General features: G+C 35.9%; 1 protein-coding gene across 5 annotated transcripts in view; it reads left to right on the top strand.

Moving 5' to 3' along the window:
* The first annotated feature begins 6,043 nt into the window (after nucleotides 1-6,043).
* Nucleotides 6,044-15,925, top strand: part of LOC138707553 (ankyrin repeat domain-containing protein 2-like) — a 26,802-nt gene continuing 16,920 nt past the window's right edge. For 2 of the 5 annotated variants that reach the window (XM_069837153.1, XM_069837135.1), the window contains exons 1-5: nucleotides 6,045-6,418; nucleotides 9,009-9,080; nucleotides 11,249-11,323; nucleotides 13,359-13,433; nucleotides 13,850-13,924. In XM_069837153.1, coding sequence (XP_069693254.1) covers nucleotides 6,155-6,418; nucleotides 9,009-9,080; nucleotides 11,249-11,323; nucleotides 13,359-13,433; nucleotides 13,850-13,924 — 561 coding nt within the window. In that variant the 5' untranslated portion in view covers nucleotides 6,045-6,154. Of the gene's footprint in view, nucleotides 6,419-9,008; nucleotides 9,081-11,248; nucleotides 11,324-13,358; nucleotides 13,434-13,849; nucleotides 13,925-15,019; nucleotides 15,095-15,745; nucleotides 15,821-15,925 lie in introns of all 5 variants that reach the window. The other 3 variants (XM_069837117.1, XM_069837145.1, XM_069837125.1) reach the window with 3 other exon arrangements.

Below are 15,925 nucleotides of genomic sequence, written 5' to 3'. Positions count from 1 at the left end.
AATACACGTTGTCTTAGCCATCACATCGTGAAATGATTATATGAAATAAATATTAAACAGGTCCATAATAAAAAAACACTCAAATCAGTCTGAGGTGTTGGTTGAATAATATACAGGGATACTCCAAATGATTGTCGGGCTTTTAAAAAATCACTAAAGATAGTAAAATTGAGATAGGACTGCGAATTTTGTTTTAGTTTGTAGAAAAGCTCAAAGTTATTAAATTATTATTAAATTATTCAAATAGCCAGTTGTTATTAGACAGAGCTAACGCAATATTTTGCAATACAAAACATAGTTGGTTCCCATTGAAAAAAAAGAAAGTTGACTTTAATATCTTGAAAATTATTTTATGCTCGACCAAGCCGAAATGTAGTAATTATACACCTGGTAGCAGCCCTTTAATGGACCTCATTAAAGTACACCTATTCATTAAAGTTCAGGTTTTCCACCAATCAGAAAGCACTATTGTAGCAATATGAAAGCGCAAGTATCGATTATTCTCGGATATGCAATCGAAAGACAACTAGCGAAACGTCACGGAGGCTGGAAATCCAATACTGTCGCAGAAGGTTATGTTCTGTTACTATAATAATTAGCGTTAATTGTAAATAATATTCAAATAAATTCAATTTGTCATCTCGTTTTTCAATGTCGAATTAAATTTCAAGGTTATATCAAGATTAATGTTTATATTACTCTCTAGACATATCAAGGTCGTCGACTTTGTTTCTCGGAAAAAATCAATACTTTCGCGTCTGCGCACATCTCACAATTATGAGGTAGGCTATTGCACAAGGTCAGTTCCGTTCCTCACTCACATAAAAATAACATGAATACTTATGAATATTTTCAAGTTAGAAATACGGTCGAGCATAAAAAGTCGTATGAAACTTGCCTATAATGGTAATTAAGACGCTCGTATGAAAATTATGAAACTATCTTGCGCTCGTTTCATAAACATACTCGCGTCTGGATTACTACCATTATAGGCTCGTTGCATAATGTACTATTATGTACGAAAAAGAAAAACTTTACGTGTATCAGATGTCCTCTTCGATGTAATTTAACTTGTAATTGTCGGTTTGCGTATATCTGAAATATTTCACACGCTATCGGAGATGAAAGAGTTAACTGAGCCACCTTGTACATAAATAAATATTATAGCATGTTCTAATAGAACATATTAATGAATAACCTCATAAACCATAACCATCGCACCTCCACATACTAATCCTCTTTCACAATAACCCTGCCAAGACTCTGGAATTCACTACCTGTTAGCATCAGGGACTGTCGAAATAAAATTGAATTCAAACGCAACTTACTAGGCACTTGGTCAGTAATTGAGACTCGTTTAGACATGGTTTCTTGTAAATAGTTCTCTTAATCTATCACAAAATATTTCAATATCCGGTAATTTAATCACTATACAATTTTGTTATTCTATGTTTAATTTGTGATTCAGTAAATGTAAAATATTCTTCGTTCTTCTATGATAAATTATCTAGCTTTCATTAGTCAGGTAATCTTTTCGTACTTTGATTTTTATTGTAACTGTAATTGTAAATTTAATACTAATTGTAATTTTATTCTTCATACTTTAGTTGAAATCCCCTGGTAGAGGGGCAGAGAAGACCTGACGGCTTTATCTCTACCAGGTTAAATAAATAAATACTACTAAATTCTTTGAAGCGTAATTTTTTCACAGCCATCCAATTTTTAACACACTTTAACTTGTGTTTAATTTCGTATACCAAAAAATGATCGTGTCATTATTACACTTACACAATAATATATATATATATATATATATATATATATATATATATATATATATATATATATATATATAGTAATGCTCACAAATTTGACCACATTACACCCTCGTTCAAATCTTTATCCTGGCTGTAACTTAGTAACCGTAGAACACTTCATTCGCTGTCTCTTCTGTTTCGAGTTCTCCACACTTCTACTCCAAATTATCTTCGTTCCCGGTTTAACTACTTATCCTCCAATCACAATCTAAACACCAGGTCACAGGAGAGCCAAATCCTAGCAATTCCTGCCCATAGAACATCCCACCATTCATCCTCTTTTACTGTCTCAGTCCCCCGTGAATGGAATTCTCTACCTCAGAAGATTAGGGGCTACCAGACAATAACCACTTTCAAGAAAAGGCTAAACGATTTCTTACGGGTGCAATCAAATTGAAGTTATAAGATCGAGTTTAATAATTTAATTTAATTTAGGTATGGCTATCATTACTATTATTATTATTATTATTATTATTATTATTATTATTATTATTATTATTATTATTATTATTATTACATAATTATATTATTGGTGTTGTGAAGATGAAAAGAATTGTGATTGTATTATATTAATTATGTATTATATTGTCTTATATTGTAGTATTGTATTGCTTTGAATTGTATTGTATTGTATTGTATTAATCATGTTATATTCACAGCATTGTAGTAATTTTTTATCATTCTGGTTGAGTGGAAGAGAAGGCCGAATGGCCTTAACTCTGCCAGTAAAAATAAACCATTATTATTATTATTATTATTATTATTATTATTATTATTATTATTATACACTCAATAGTTATTTGTATATAGCAGGAAAATCCATGGAAACAACCAAATATATTGAAATATATGTAATTTTTTTATAAAGTTCAAAGGGGGATTTAAATCCGGTAACCACCCCCCCTTGTGTAACGCCCTTGTACTCAAGACACTCCCGTTACACTTATCTTCCCATCTACCTTATAATCGTTGTATCCTAAGCATCTTCCAAATTCAAGTTCCAGAACGAACTTCTAAAACACCAATATCAACCTCGGCTCTCCTGTTCCTCCTACCCTAACATTTCCTTTCTTTTTTAAAATAAACTTATACTTTATTTATCTTCTTTATTTATCACATCACCCCTAAATCTTCGACTCTCTTTTCCATGATCTCGTTTCCCCCTCTCTTCACCTAAACACCAGAGGGACTTAACGGCAGCCAGCTCACAACACCACATGGTGTAATTATTCTTCATAATATTGCTTTAGTTTAGACCAGCCGTGGCGAAAATGCGATGGTGCGCCGAGCCACTGTGTAACCTGCAACGTGCATAGCACCTATGGAGGGAGGCGGACACCCGAAGGGGAAGTGAAGCAACTGTCTGACATCAACGGAGTTTCATTTTCCTTACGTCAAGAACTTAAATATAATTTTATACAGTATAAGGCTACAAACTAATGTTTAGTACGTGTAACGAACAAATAAATGAGCAAGAAAGCATGGGACACATTATCACAACCTAAAATTAACCGTCTTCAGAATGTCTCTGCGACAGAGATTAAAAATCAGGAATTATGTCACTTACTGCCAGTCGTAGTTGATCACGAAGGTATTTGTCTGTCAGTCGTGATCTATATTTGGTTTTTACAATTTTCATTGTTGAAAATAATTTTTCACAAACGTAAGTTGTAGCGAACATGGCTTCAACAGAGCAACGAAAGAACGAAGCTTCGGATATTTATTTTTTGGCAAAGATTTGAAAAGTTCAACATTTGTCAAGTCCTTACATCTAGCTTTCATTTAACATCACATTGTAAATCTGTGAGTTTGAATTGAAGATCTAACCGCATTATTCGTACATCTGCTGAAAAAGGGTCGATGTACAGAGATGATAATGATGATGATGATGATGATGATGATGATAACAACAATAACACAACCTTTTAATGTTCCATCAGTAACATGTAATATAATGCCGTTTTATGTTATACAACCGTTTTCCTCGTAATACTTGTGAACAAATCATACATTTAATATTCTCATCATATTGACAGCAAAAAAATGCGTCCTCCCATCCTACTTGGAACTTTCGTACATGGTTTCGAGAGAGACATATGCCACTCGCAGGTCAGAGACAAATACAAATGGAACGGAGTTTGACTCCAGTGAGAGAGAGGGTGGGGGTTGACGGAGGTTAGAAGCAAGCGAAATGCACAGTTATCACTGCGAGCCACAATGTCTCGCGAGTCACGTTCTCGCCATGGCTGGTTTAGACTGACTGCCTGCATTTCTTCCGTCACAATATTTGTAGCCTATAGGGATATCTTATGCGAAGTTTTGCCGCTAGATGGCAGGAGCGTTCCATGCGGCGACATGTTGTAGGGCTATGTTATGTCATATGCTACAGTTGATTACGTTTTTCCGCTTGTTGATTTTCTGTCCGTGTCAAAATTATATTTACAATTATACCTAGTAAAATTTAATATAATTCAGTATTTTCTTACTTCATAATTTAGTTTAATTTACAATAAATAATAACGTAAACCTGTATAATATTGAGCGGTTCCCCTTAAGAGATGGGTGGGGAAATCTACAGTATGCAGAATGTAGATACGAGTAAATTGAATGTTCATGAACCTAAACGAGAACTTTGAGAACGAGGTGCACGAATAAAAAAATAGGAACTATGTCGAAGGTGAATATCATCTTTAATCATTACTATTTACGAACCGTACGCTAAAAACAGGATATGCAGCCACCCATGTGGTTTTTTTTATAGGGAAGGGACTATCGAGATTGAATTCCTTGTATTTTTTCTGTAGTTGCAGAAAGATCAAATGCAATTTTTAATACGATGATATAATATGATCGCAGTAGTATCACGATTGGTCGTACGTTTTGTAGGTTAAGGACATGCAGTTTTGAATACTATGTAGGATGATTTTGAAAATTTGAAGTTAAAACATGGTTTTAATAATTAGGGTAAAGTACATTAAAAACATTATTCACGAAATGGATTCCACTACGGATCGTCCTGGATAATAAACATCCCAGTTTATCGAGAGTTTACTGCAGGCGTAAAATTCGGAGACTACTACAACTACTGCATATAATCTAAGCTAACATAGCACTCTGTCGAGGTTGCATATGTTCTTCATTAATTTTTCTTTTTCCTCTTCCAAAATGAAACTGTAGTCAACAATTCCTTACCTGAAGTAGTTACTTTTATTTAATAGCTAGCACTTTCGAGGCGCAATTTAATTACTTATATTTTTAAGGTTTAAAGCATATATTCAGAATATTTCGGGACCTGATTGAAGAAAAAAAAGCTTTCCCTGGTTTTTACATACCTATAGGAACATAACAAAAATTTGCCATTTTAGTTGTTTTTAAGAGTATTTATATACTAATACACTACGTATATCCTCAATGTTTATATACCGAAAAACAAATGCACACGCAAAGCGCATCCCTCAATGTACACGTGCGCTATCTGTTGGTGCTAGTTCAGGACATCCCTATTGTATTGTGTTTATAGTAGGCCCTGCCCTAATTTCTGCTGCTTTTTTCCTTCGTGACAAAGCATGGCTTTCTACTGCAAGTGTTTGTACACGGCTATTCGCGATTACACCTAAATAGACAAGGAATTCTGTATCACTCAACATACAGGCCGATATTGAACCATTACATCATTGTCTCCATAATGTGAGGACATATGGCGAGACCAGTAAAGAAGTCGAATAGGATGGGCAAGTTTCTCGTGTAATAGAATATCCAAGCTTCACTGTTATAATAAATTTCAAAGTTTAGAAGCGGAGAGATATGAGTCGATAGAAATGAAGATTTCGAATAGAATGAAAGGACAAAACCTTTGTCACATGGTGAGAGGATTCTTGCGTTAACCTCTTTAACCCTTTGCATGAGTATTATGTGAAAAATGCCAAGCAAATATACACAAGTGAACCGCTCCACTGAACCATATCACGATTAGATCGTGACTGGCACTTCTAGCAAAATTATAAAATCACGATGTAATCGTGATTGGCACTCGAAGGGTTAATCATGATAACATGTTCTTGGCGTATGATAACATGCAATTTAGCTATCTCGCACTTTTGAGTGTATCTTATCATATTGCGACAGTATTTAAAAATTAAAAATAATCCTGTTGCGTATTACCGTCCAAAAAAAGAAAACATTCGCATTATCTCTTCTCCCATGATTGTGTTAAATATGTTTCTTATCTCATCAGCATTTTGTTTAGTTCAAAATCTCTGGGCGATTCTGCAAATCCATCTACAGGGTTTAGCCTTCAGTCACGTTTCTCGCATTTCTTCCCTCTATTTGTGTCCAAAATGGCGAAACCACACCCTTTACAACAACTGCAGCTTAGAGTGAAGGTACTAGAGGATCAAGTGGAGCTGTTATTGCCTCTTCTGGAAGAGATGAGAATTCTGAAGGAGCGACTGGAAGCGCACGGCCTCAAGACAAAGAAGGCGACAAAATATGCTAAAGTGAGAAACGAGAATGAGGAGATGAAGGACAAGCTTAGAGAGAAGGAAGAGAAATTGCAGAAGAAAGAGGAAACAGAGTGTCATCTGCGGCTGGAGCTGGAAACAGTAAGTGATAATGTGTTGCCAAGGTTACAGAAAAATGTATATTTATTTTGTAAAGCTATACTTCTAATATAGCCTTCATTTAATATAATTACATGTAAATACTATTTAAACCGCAATGCACATGGTTCAGTTTACAATGACTACTACACTTTTACTACGTCATACTACTTTTGACCAATAAAACGGTACGAAAGGACGTGTTTCAACCAATCATGGCTGCTTATCGCTACAATTTTATTACTTTCCTAGCATTTGTATATTTTTACACTTCCCTAGCATTTGTTTCTTTGTTTGCCAATATTTCCAAATGAAAATTCTTTACGGTACTATAAAACATGCTCTGCGATCATCATTTGTTTCCCGCATAGATAGTCGATTGAAAATGGCGGCTTCGTTCAAACGTTTTGGTAAAGCTAACATCAGTGAAATAGAATTTTAGTAAGTCAGTTAATATTTTATTGTATTAGAGTACTTTATTTCTTCTAATCGTGTAATAGTCAATCAATTTAAATCCCACTCGAGTTTTGATATCTGTTGAAAAGATGCCATATTACTTCTTGGAACAAGCTCCTCTTCTGATACACAATCTGATACACTGATACACTTTCTCTCATGTTGCTTCAAAAGCGGATAATTAAAATTTGCTTAAACAAATCAATTGATTAGCCAATAAACTTGATTTATTCAGATTTTAATATTTTCCAAATTGAACAAATATATAAATACACATTATTAAAATATTATCATAAAATCGTCAAAAATGTAAAAAAGAACAGCATATCGTAGAAATCTGACATATCTTTTTGCTGAATCTAAATGTTACACAATCATTGGACTAAATCACGGCCAGAGTTACGGACCAAGGTTATGCACGTCCATTTTGATAATAAATCCAGACCTAAGGTAATTTTAATACATTTAAAAACAAAATTAGCAAACTTGTTTAGTATTCATGTCACTTTTTTCTGTAATATGCTTAAATTCATTCGAACTTATATTCTGTTCTTGACTTGGTTCTCTACTTTTATCTTCACAATTATCCTCGTTTTGTAATAACTGTATCGAACTCTGTAATTTTATTGAATTCTCGTTATGTTCCATTTAGTAGAGAACAGTTCTTTATAGGAACTGCCCCCGAACACGAGCTTGCTACGTCCATTATAAGTATTTATTTTGTATTGTATGTAGCTATAAATACTAATACTGTACCTAAAATCACTCGGTTTGCAAGGTCTATCGTCTCCCAGTATAGTGAGGATCATGTAAGAGCAATTCCCAAAAGGCTAATTTGGCCGTCTCTTCAGTGTTGCCAACTAATACCAGATATCACCAAAGAGGGTAAAATCACAATGACATGTACAATAATAATAATAATAATAATAATAATAATAATAATAATAATAATAAACTATTAGCAATAACGGTGTCTTGCTTATTTACTACATCTCATCTTTATGTTGTGAGGTATTTTCTAAATGGTTCAATAATTTATGAAAGAGTAGGCCTATATTTTTCACCTGGACCTCTCGCACATTATATTGCAAATTAGTAGATTAATATGATCTCATATTAAAATGTATTTTGTCTGACAACATGAAATTCATTGCTTTGACTACACAGTTTACGATTCACGAGACCTAACCTAAAAATGTATTTTGTTTCATCGCGTGAAATGATTAGTACAAACTCCGAAAACCGAATGCCACATTAAAATGTATGTTTAAGAATACTTACTCCTAATAATTTTGATATTTTATGCGATGTAAGAGTATATATATATATATATATATATATATATATATATATAGTATATATTATGTTATAAATGCTGTCTCCATGCATTTTCTATCGATAACCCAAGTGCATGTATCACACCACATGTTATATTTATTTACACTTATTGGACTATAATCTTGAATTGTAACCACAACACATAAGATAACTATTATGTCTTAATATAATTCTGATATCAATTAATTATTAGTATGTTCGAATTTCACTAGCTTCCAGTAATCGGCTCAGAAATCTAGAACAATTTGAATTTTCATAATTTCCACTACCGACAACAGCTGTTCTTGCTGCCAACATAACAGTTAGAAAATCACTACCAGTTGTAGTATTTCTCAGTACCGAAATTCGAAACGAAGTTGGCAAAAGAAAATTCAACCTTCAAACTAGAAAATCACCATAAGTCACTAGCATATGTAGTAATAGGGGAAAAATGGTCAGGTTTCACCCTTAGGGTATTAAGTAAGCTGATCCGGACTATAGATGCTGTGTTACTAATTTCCCATATACAGTACGTGGTTTTTGCTAGTATTCTTAAAGATATCAAGTTATCATATATCTTATAATTTCATGACAGAAGTCCAGTCATCGATGTAGAATCTCAGCTGCGTCATCAAGTCTCACATTGTGGTCCGTACTGGAAAGTACTGGGCATTTCCCACGAGGTGTCGTGTTATCTCCAATGAGACGTTGCATTTTCTACACATTGCAATAGTGGTTTAAAATCATAAAATTTCTGCTTTTGATCAGACTATCTCACCTGATTGCGCTAGATATGAATGTAATTTATTTATATTTACAGAAGAAAGAGGAAGTAAAAAAGCTGGAAGAAAAGTTTGCAGCAGAGCATCAGTTGCGTCTGCAACAGGAGGAAGTAAGTGACAGTTCTTTTTATGGTTAGCATGCTGTTAGGAGAGGATGGCTGACCTTCATTCTCTTATTGCTTAGTCAAAGGTATGGTATTGGTGTCCTCATTTGAAGTCTCATATCATCATCATAACAACTACTGTTGATAGTGTCCTCCTTCCTTCATTCAGTCATATCTTCAAAGTTTCATTTATTAGAGTCGACGGCAATTCGGAAGGCAGTAGTCTGCTAGCGTTTGCGTCGAGAGAGACAGATAGAGAGGGCAAGGCAGCGTACAACATTGCCACATCGTACTTCACGCGCACGTGCAATACAAATAGCGCAGGAGAGAATTTAAATTATCAAAAGGCAATAATGACCCCAGCCGTTGATTACTGTAAGCATGACACCAAACAAACCCTGTTTCCTTTACTTTGCACGTTTCTCAATCCCACACCACATGCTTCTGCAGTCGTTTCTTGCTCGTTGGCAACGTTGCAGTCAGCATCAAGATGGCCGGCAGCGTTCTGCTCGTCAAAGTTTTTAAAATAATTATACACCTTAAACACTATTTTCCGCGCCTGCCTGTGCAATACTTGTCTTTTTACAGTCTCTTCTTCCATTTATTTATCTTACACATACACAGTAAATGTTAGTTTTACTTATTCAATGTATTGAAACACTCACACGTGAACAAACGAACTCTGGAAGTACTTATTATAGACTGATTCTGATTGGTTCTACTTAGTGGCGGTGCGTCAATAAGAGCACAAGAGCACGCGAACACCTTGTTTCCATTAATGCACGACTAGTTTTATTATTTAATACCGTATTGGCGTAGTGGGGATGTATAATATCAGGATCGAGTATTTTAAACTTCCCGCATCTTGCATAAACTTCTTATGTACACTTGGCGACATCCGGTCACGTACAAGCCGTGCTCTTTTCAAGAAGGTTACAGAAATTTCACGCATGCACGGGAGAAAATTGTCTTTCGCTGGCCGCTTATGACTCGTCAAGAGCACAAAGCATTAAGTGAACAGTGAATCTATCCTACAGATGTCAGGTGCATCGATGCCTACCGTTTACGTGCTATATATCGAGGAGAAAATTTAATTAGTCTGTATTTTAGCCTGCAGGTGTCAGCATCTCACTGTCGGAACGTTTACTTTATGTGGATGTGTGTACAGTGCTGCTACGAAAGTGTAGTTTGTGAATTATTATACTTCAGTGTCGGCATATAGCATAGTTTGGCTTTCAAAGACGTGCTGGCTGAATGTGATGGTGTATGAATTTAAATATCTGTATGGTGGTGTATATTGTTTAAGAATAATATTTACTGGCATGTATTTATAGTAATCAATCTATGCGAAAGGGATTACAGTACTGGTATAGGCTATAGTGTATAAGTGTGTTGTGAATCAAAATATATTACTGAACACACGCTTTTGTAAATTGTTTTATGTATTAATTTTTAACAAACGTAAACAATGAACTCTGTTCAAGTAATTTTGAAGAGTAAAGAACTGGGTAAACTGGCTTTCCAGGAAAAATTGGAAATAAAAAGACTAGATTTCATTATTATTATTATTATTATTATTATTATTATTATTATATGTTTTTTGAATTTATATACGGTTTTTTTCGACAGTGAAACATTGGAATCATGGCATTTCATATTAGGCTAAAACGTACGATTTCAAATTCTCTTCGATTTTGGATATTTTATCACGATCCGCCACTGGTTCTACTGTACAAGTTTGTGACGTGCTACGGCACATGTAGCTGCTGACCGCCTTCCGAAATGCCGTCTAGTCTAATTTATTTTATTTTTATTTTATTGGGTTATTTTACGACGCTGTATCAACATCTAGGTTATTTAGCGTCTGAATGATATGAAGGTGATAATGCCGGTGAAATGAGTTGGGTTGAGGGAAAACCCCGGAAAAAACCTCAACCATGTAACTTGCCCCGACCGGGATTCGAACCCGGGCCACCTGGTTTCGCAGCCAGACGCGCTGACCGTTACTCCACAGGTGTGGACTCTAGTCTAATTGCATATGAACTCACTTCAAACGGATTGTCCAATAATCACCATCGTGGTTATTTTTCTCTAGTTTCTTCCATAAAACTTATGATTGTAGTCGAACTGTCACCTAACTTAACTCCCTCTGCACCAGTTTGTTTTTATTACAGAGGCAAGAGAAAGAGTTAGAAACTCTCAGAGAAGAACTGGAAGGACAGCGCCGAATCCGGATTCAATTAGAAGAAGTAAGTAATTGGAAGAGAATGCACAGTTAGGCAGCTAAAACTTTAAACATTTAGAAAAGGGATGTCTAGCCTTCATTCTCTCATTGCTTAGTCATAGTATGTATTAGTGCCCTCATTTGAAGTCTCATATCATCATCATCATCATCATCATCATCATCACCATCATCATATCAACTATAGTTGATAGTGTCCTCCTTCCTTCATGCAATCATACAAGGTGGGGCATGGGAACCAAATGTTTTTGGAATGGTTTGTACTTGGTCATTATGAAAGGGAGAGACGTGCGGCATGTGACATTCCATTCCGTGGCTCATAGCATTTCACCTGCAGTAGGCATCATGGAGCAGTGGACACATGTTTTCGTATGATTCTTTTGTTACGAATGGCGAGTCGGTGACCATGATACGGCGTGAGTTTTGCTACAGATTCAATATTAATCGCAATGATTCAGTTTCCATGCGTGACACAATCTTATGTTGGGTTAACAATCTTTGAAGAAAAGGCGCAATACTGAATAAATAACCGCCCAGCCACCAACGCAGAGTGTGTACTCCAGAAAATGTTGAAAAAGTCAGACAAACCATACTGCGCGGCCCAGAGCGCTCTGCTCGAAGACATTCAACTGCACTTGGTATCAGCAATCGTACGACGGATTTTGCATGACAATTTGCATTTACACCCATACAAGATGGGTGGCTGTTTAGAAATTCAATGTAAGTGTTATGCCCCAGGGCTAAAGAACGCCCTGTAGCATGATTTCCTGTTGAGTATTAAATTTGAAACACGAACAGGGTCAGCGGAATACACGGTCTTGGATGCTTAGCCAGCGGTATAGAGTCTTGTCGGGCGTATGGTAAAATCACTGCCTACAACGAAAGTATTCTTACGCTTCAGATCGTTTGCTGGCCCAATCCCATTGGTCCAGTAGGACAAAGCATGCATTTTAATTGGCTAAATTATATTACGCATTGTTCGGACTCTTGTCTTGCGCGTAATCTCATTATAGTGACTTGTCACTATAATGCACTAAATTAAAATTAAGTATAAGAAATGATTGATTAAGACGATATTTGTAAGTACGTGAAGTCAAAAGTGTTTTAAGACCATCTCACTTGGTGGATGGCGTGGTCGGTACCCCGGGCGGGAAACGGGTACCGAAACATAAAAAGTGTTGGAAAGGAGACGCGGCAGTTAGTTGGTGAAGACTGGCAGAGAGCGTGAATCTGAGCGGCATGGCGTCATCTGATGAATTACCTTGTAAGTAACTTTGTATATTTTTGTAAATATAGAATAAATCAAGTAGTGCACAATAACGCAATCATTTTCAGACTTAGTTTAGTAACCATGTAGTTTCCTATAGTATCCTGAGAGCTCCAGTTATTCTCGAAAAGTAGTTTTCCATTGTTGTGTACAATGGTGGTGTCAGAAATCCTGATGAGAATGAGCAGAAGACGAACGCAGTAGCCATCTGGCTAGCAATCAGTGCGACCTAAGTGACGGTAGCACAACATAAGGGATTACCCCAACGATGAATTTCGCACAGGAAACATGAAGATTGCAATGAGTGATGAAGCCCACTTCCATCTTAATGTAGCCGTTAACAGACAAAATTTTCGATATTGGGCTGCTGAATTAAAGGACGCGATACGTCAACATAACACTCAAATCAACAGAGATCTCCTGGAAAGAGTAGAGATCGATTTTCGTCAGCACCTTGAACACCGCGTCAAAGCAGACGGACATCATATGCCAGATGTAATTTTCCGCTCATAATTGAAATGGTATGCTCTCACAAATGTTCTTCTACCAATAAATTGTGTTGAAAACAAAAACTAACTATTTTATGATTATTTTAAAAACACTTGGTTCCTGTATTTTCAAAGTTTCATTTAGTATGTAGATGAATTCACTTCAAACAGATTGTCCAGTACACCATGGTAGTTATTTTTCTCTAGTTTCTTCCATAAAAACTTACGATTGTAGTCGAACTATCACCTAACTTAACTCCCTCTGCATCAGTTTGTTTTTATTACAGAAGCAAGAGGAAGAGTTAGAAACTCTTAGAGAAGAACTGGAAAAAGAACACCGAATCCGGAATCAGTTAGAAGAAGTAAGTAATTGGAAGAGAATGTAACTTACATTTAGCCAGCTAAAACATTAAAAATAGGCAGGAAAAATTACACTAGACTTCCAAATTAGGCACTAAAACAAGAACTAATATTACAAATATGCGCAATGGTCATATGAATTATAAATGTTTACTCTTATTTTCCTGTGGTACAATTTTAACATAAGCAGCCGTTTTATAGTGCTGTAAATATCGCTCCTATTATCATTTTACCTGTGAAAAGTAAGGCCCATCCATCGGTTCAACCACTAATCTGATTCATAGTAAAAATGAGTGAATTATTAAACAAATTTATTTTAAAACACGTAACCAATAAAAAGGATAAAATCCGTTGTTAAATTTTATTTAAGTGAATTTTTAAAGGCTCATTCTCTGAAACAGTTCGTTTTTTATTACAGAAGAAGAATGAAGAGCTGGAAAACCTCAGATTACAGTTAGAGACAGAGCGCCAGATGAGACGCCAGCAGGAAGCAGTAAGTAATTACCTGTTGCCATGGCTACGGGTACACTGACGTTCAAAGATACCTTAGCCTATTAATCGATAATTTGTTGGTGTAAGTGTGGCTCCTTTAGTTATTACTTCTATGAATAGATGGCGAAGATAACAGTCAGTGTTGCCAATCGTACATAAATATACCCCATTATAGAATTCAATATTTTTATCCACCTCTGTTAATTGTAAAACAACACTGGGTTTAGCTGGAAACTGCTGATATCGTCAATTATGAGAATAATGTATGCCTAATCTACATAATTATTTCCCCCCCTCAACACTTTTTAACCGCCCCTACAGCTCGACCAAGACAAGTCTGCGAGTGGTGATAACAGGATGGAATGTAGAGGAATGTAGAGGCAAAACACAGTTGCCACATAGGTCACTTGACGCTCAGATTTCAACGTGTGCACATCGTTTAAAATACACTACGGAGCGCACGCATTTGTTGTCCTTGTCTTCAGATAAAGGCAACAGTTACGCTGTCTCCCAGCCTCCCCCCTCATGCAACTTTCTCCAGGCTTGCCAATCAGAACGCCAAACCTCACTGCCAAGCAGAAGTAGAAGTACAGTCTATTTCAAAGCGTCTTAAATTGTTACCGCTCTATGAACTGAAGCGCAGTAGGAAAACTTTGCTGTCATATGAGACTGTACTGGTCTCCTCTCGTTACCGCATCCTTTCACTACAGAACTGCCTCCAACTTCCCCTCTCGGCTCGCAGACTTAACTTGGTCGAGCTGTAATAACGGTGTCAAGTATTGATAATTAGCGGAGCTGTTTAAAAATTTGTCAATTTTTTATATCTTTGGTTCTGACTTTTTCCATAGTTACAAAGTTTGCTTACGCGCATCATAAGATCGTAGGTCAAATATTTTTGGAACATCAGTGTACGAAAGGGTTTTATTAGTTCAAGTCGGTAATTGCATAGTTCAGTACGTAGGAGAACTCACTTAAAATCCATCGTTCAATAATAATCTTCATCAAAACTATCGTTATTGTTTCGTGTTTCCTTCATATAACATTATACTTCTAATTGAATTATACCTAACTGAGCATTCTCTTATTTTTATTACAGAATAAGAAGGAAGAGCTGGAAAACCTCAGATCACAGTTAGAGTCAGAGCGCCAGATGAGACGCCAGCAGGAAGCAGTAAGTAATTACCTGTTGCCATGACTACGGGTACACTGATACCTTAGCCTATTAATAGATAATTTGTTGGTGTAAGTGTGGCTCCTTTAGTTATTACTTCTATGAATAGATGGCGAAGATAACAGTCAGTGTTGCCAATCGTACATAAATATACCCCACTATAGAATTCAATATTTCATCCACCTCTGTTAATTGTAAAACAACACTGGGTTTAGCTGGAAACTGCTGATATCGTCAATTATGAGAATAATGTATGCCTAATCCACATCATCATTTCCCCCCTCAACACTTTTTAACCGCCCCTAATAACGGTGTCAACTATTGAGAATTAGCGGAACTGTTTAAAAGTTTGTCAATTTTTTATATCTTTGGTTCTGACTTTTTCCGTAGTTACAAAGTTTGCTTACGCGCATCATAAGATCGTAGGTCAAATATTTTTGGAACATCAGTGTACGAAAGGGTTTTATTAGATCAAGTCGGTAATTGCATAGTTCAGTACGTAGGAGAACTCACTTAAAATCCATCGTTCAATAATAATCTTCATCAAAACTATCGTTATTGTCTCGTGTTTCCTCCATATAACATTATACTTATAATTGAATTATACCTAACTGAGCATTCTCTGAAGAAGTTTATTTATTTTTATTACAGAATAAGAAGGAAGAGCTGGAAAACCTCAGATCACAGTTAGAGTCAGAGCGCCAGATGAGACGCCAGCAGGAAACAGTAAGTAATTACCTGTTGCCATGACTACGGGTACACTGATACCTTAGCCTATTAATAGATAATTTGTTGGTGTAAGTGTGGCTCCTTTAGTTATTACTTCTATGA

The sequence above is a fragment of the Periplaneta americana genome, chromosome 1 (assembly GCF_040183065.1).
Source record: "Periplaneta americana isolate PAMFEO1 chromosome 1, P.americana_PAMFEO1_priV1, whole genome shotgun sequence".
Lineage (NCBI taxonomy): Eukaryota > Metazoa > Arthropoda > Insecta > Blattodea > Blattidae > Periplaneta > Periplaneta americana.
Note: the sequence above shows the minus strand (reverse complement) of the source record. Positions and strands in the feature narration are given on the sequence as shown.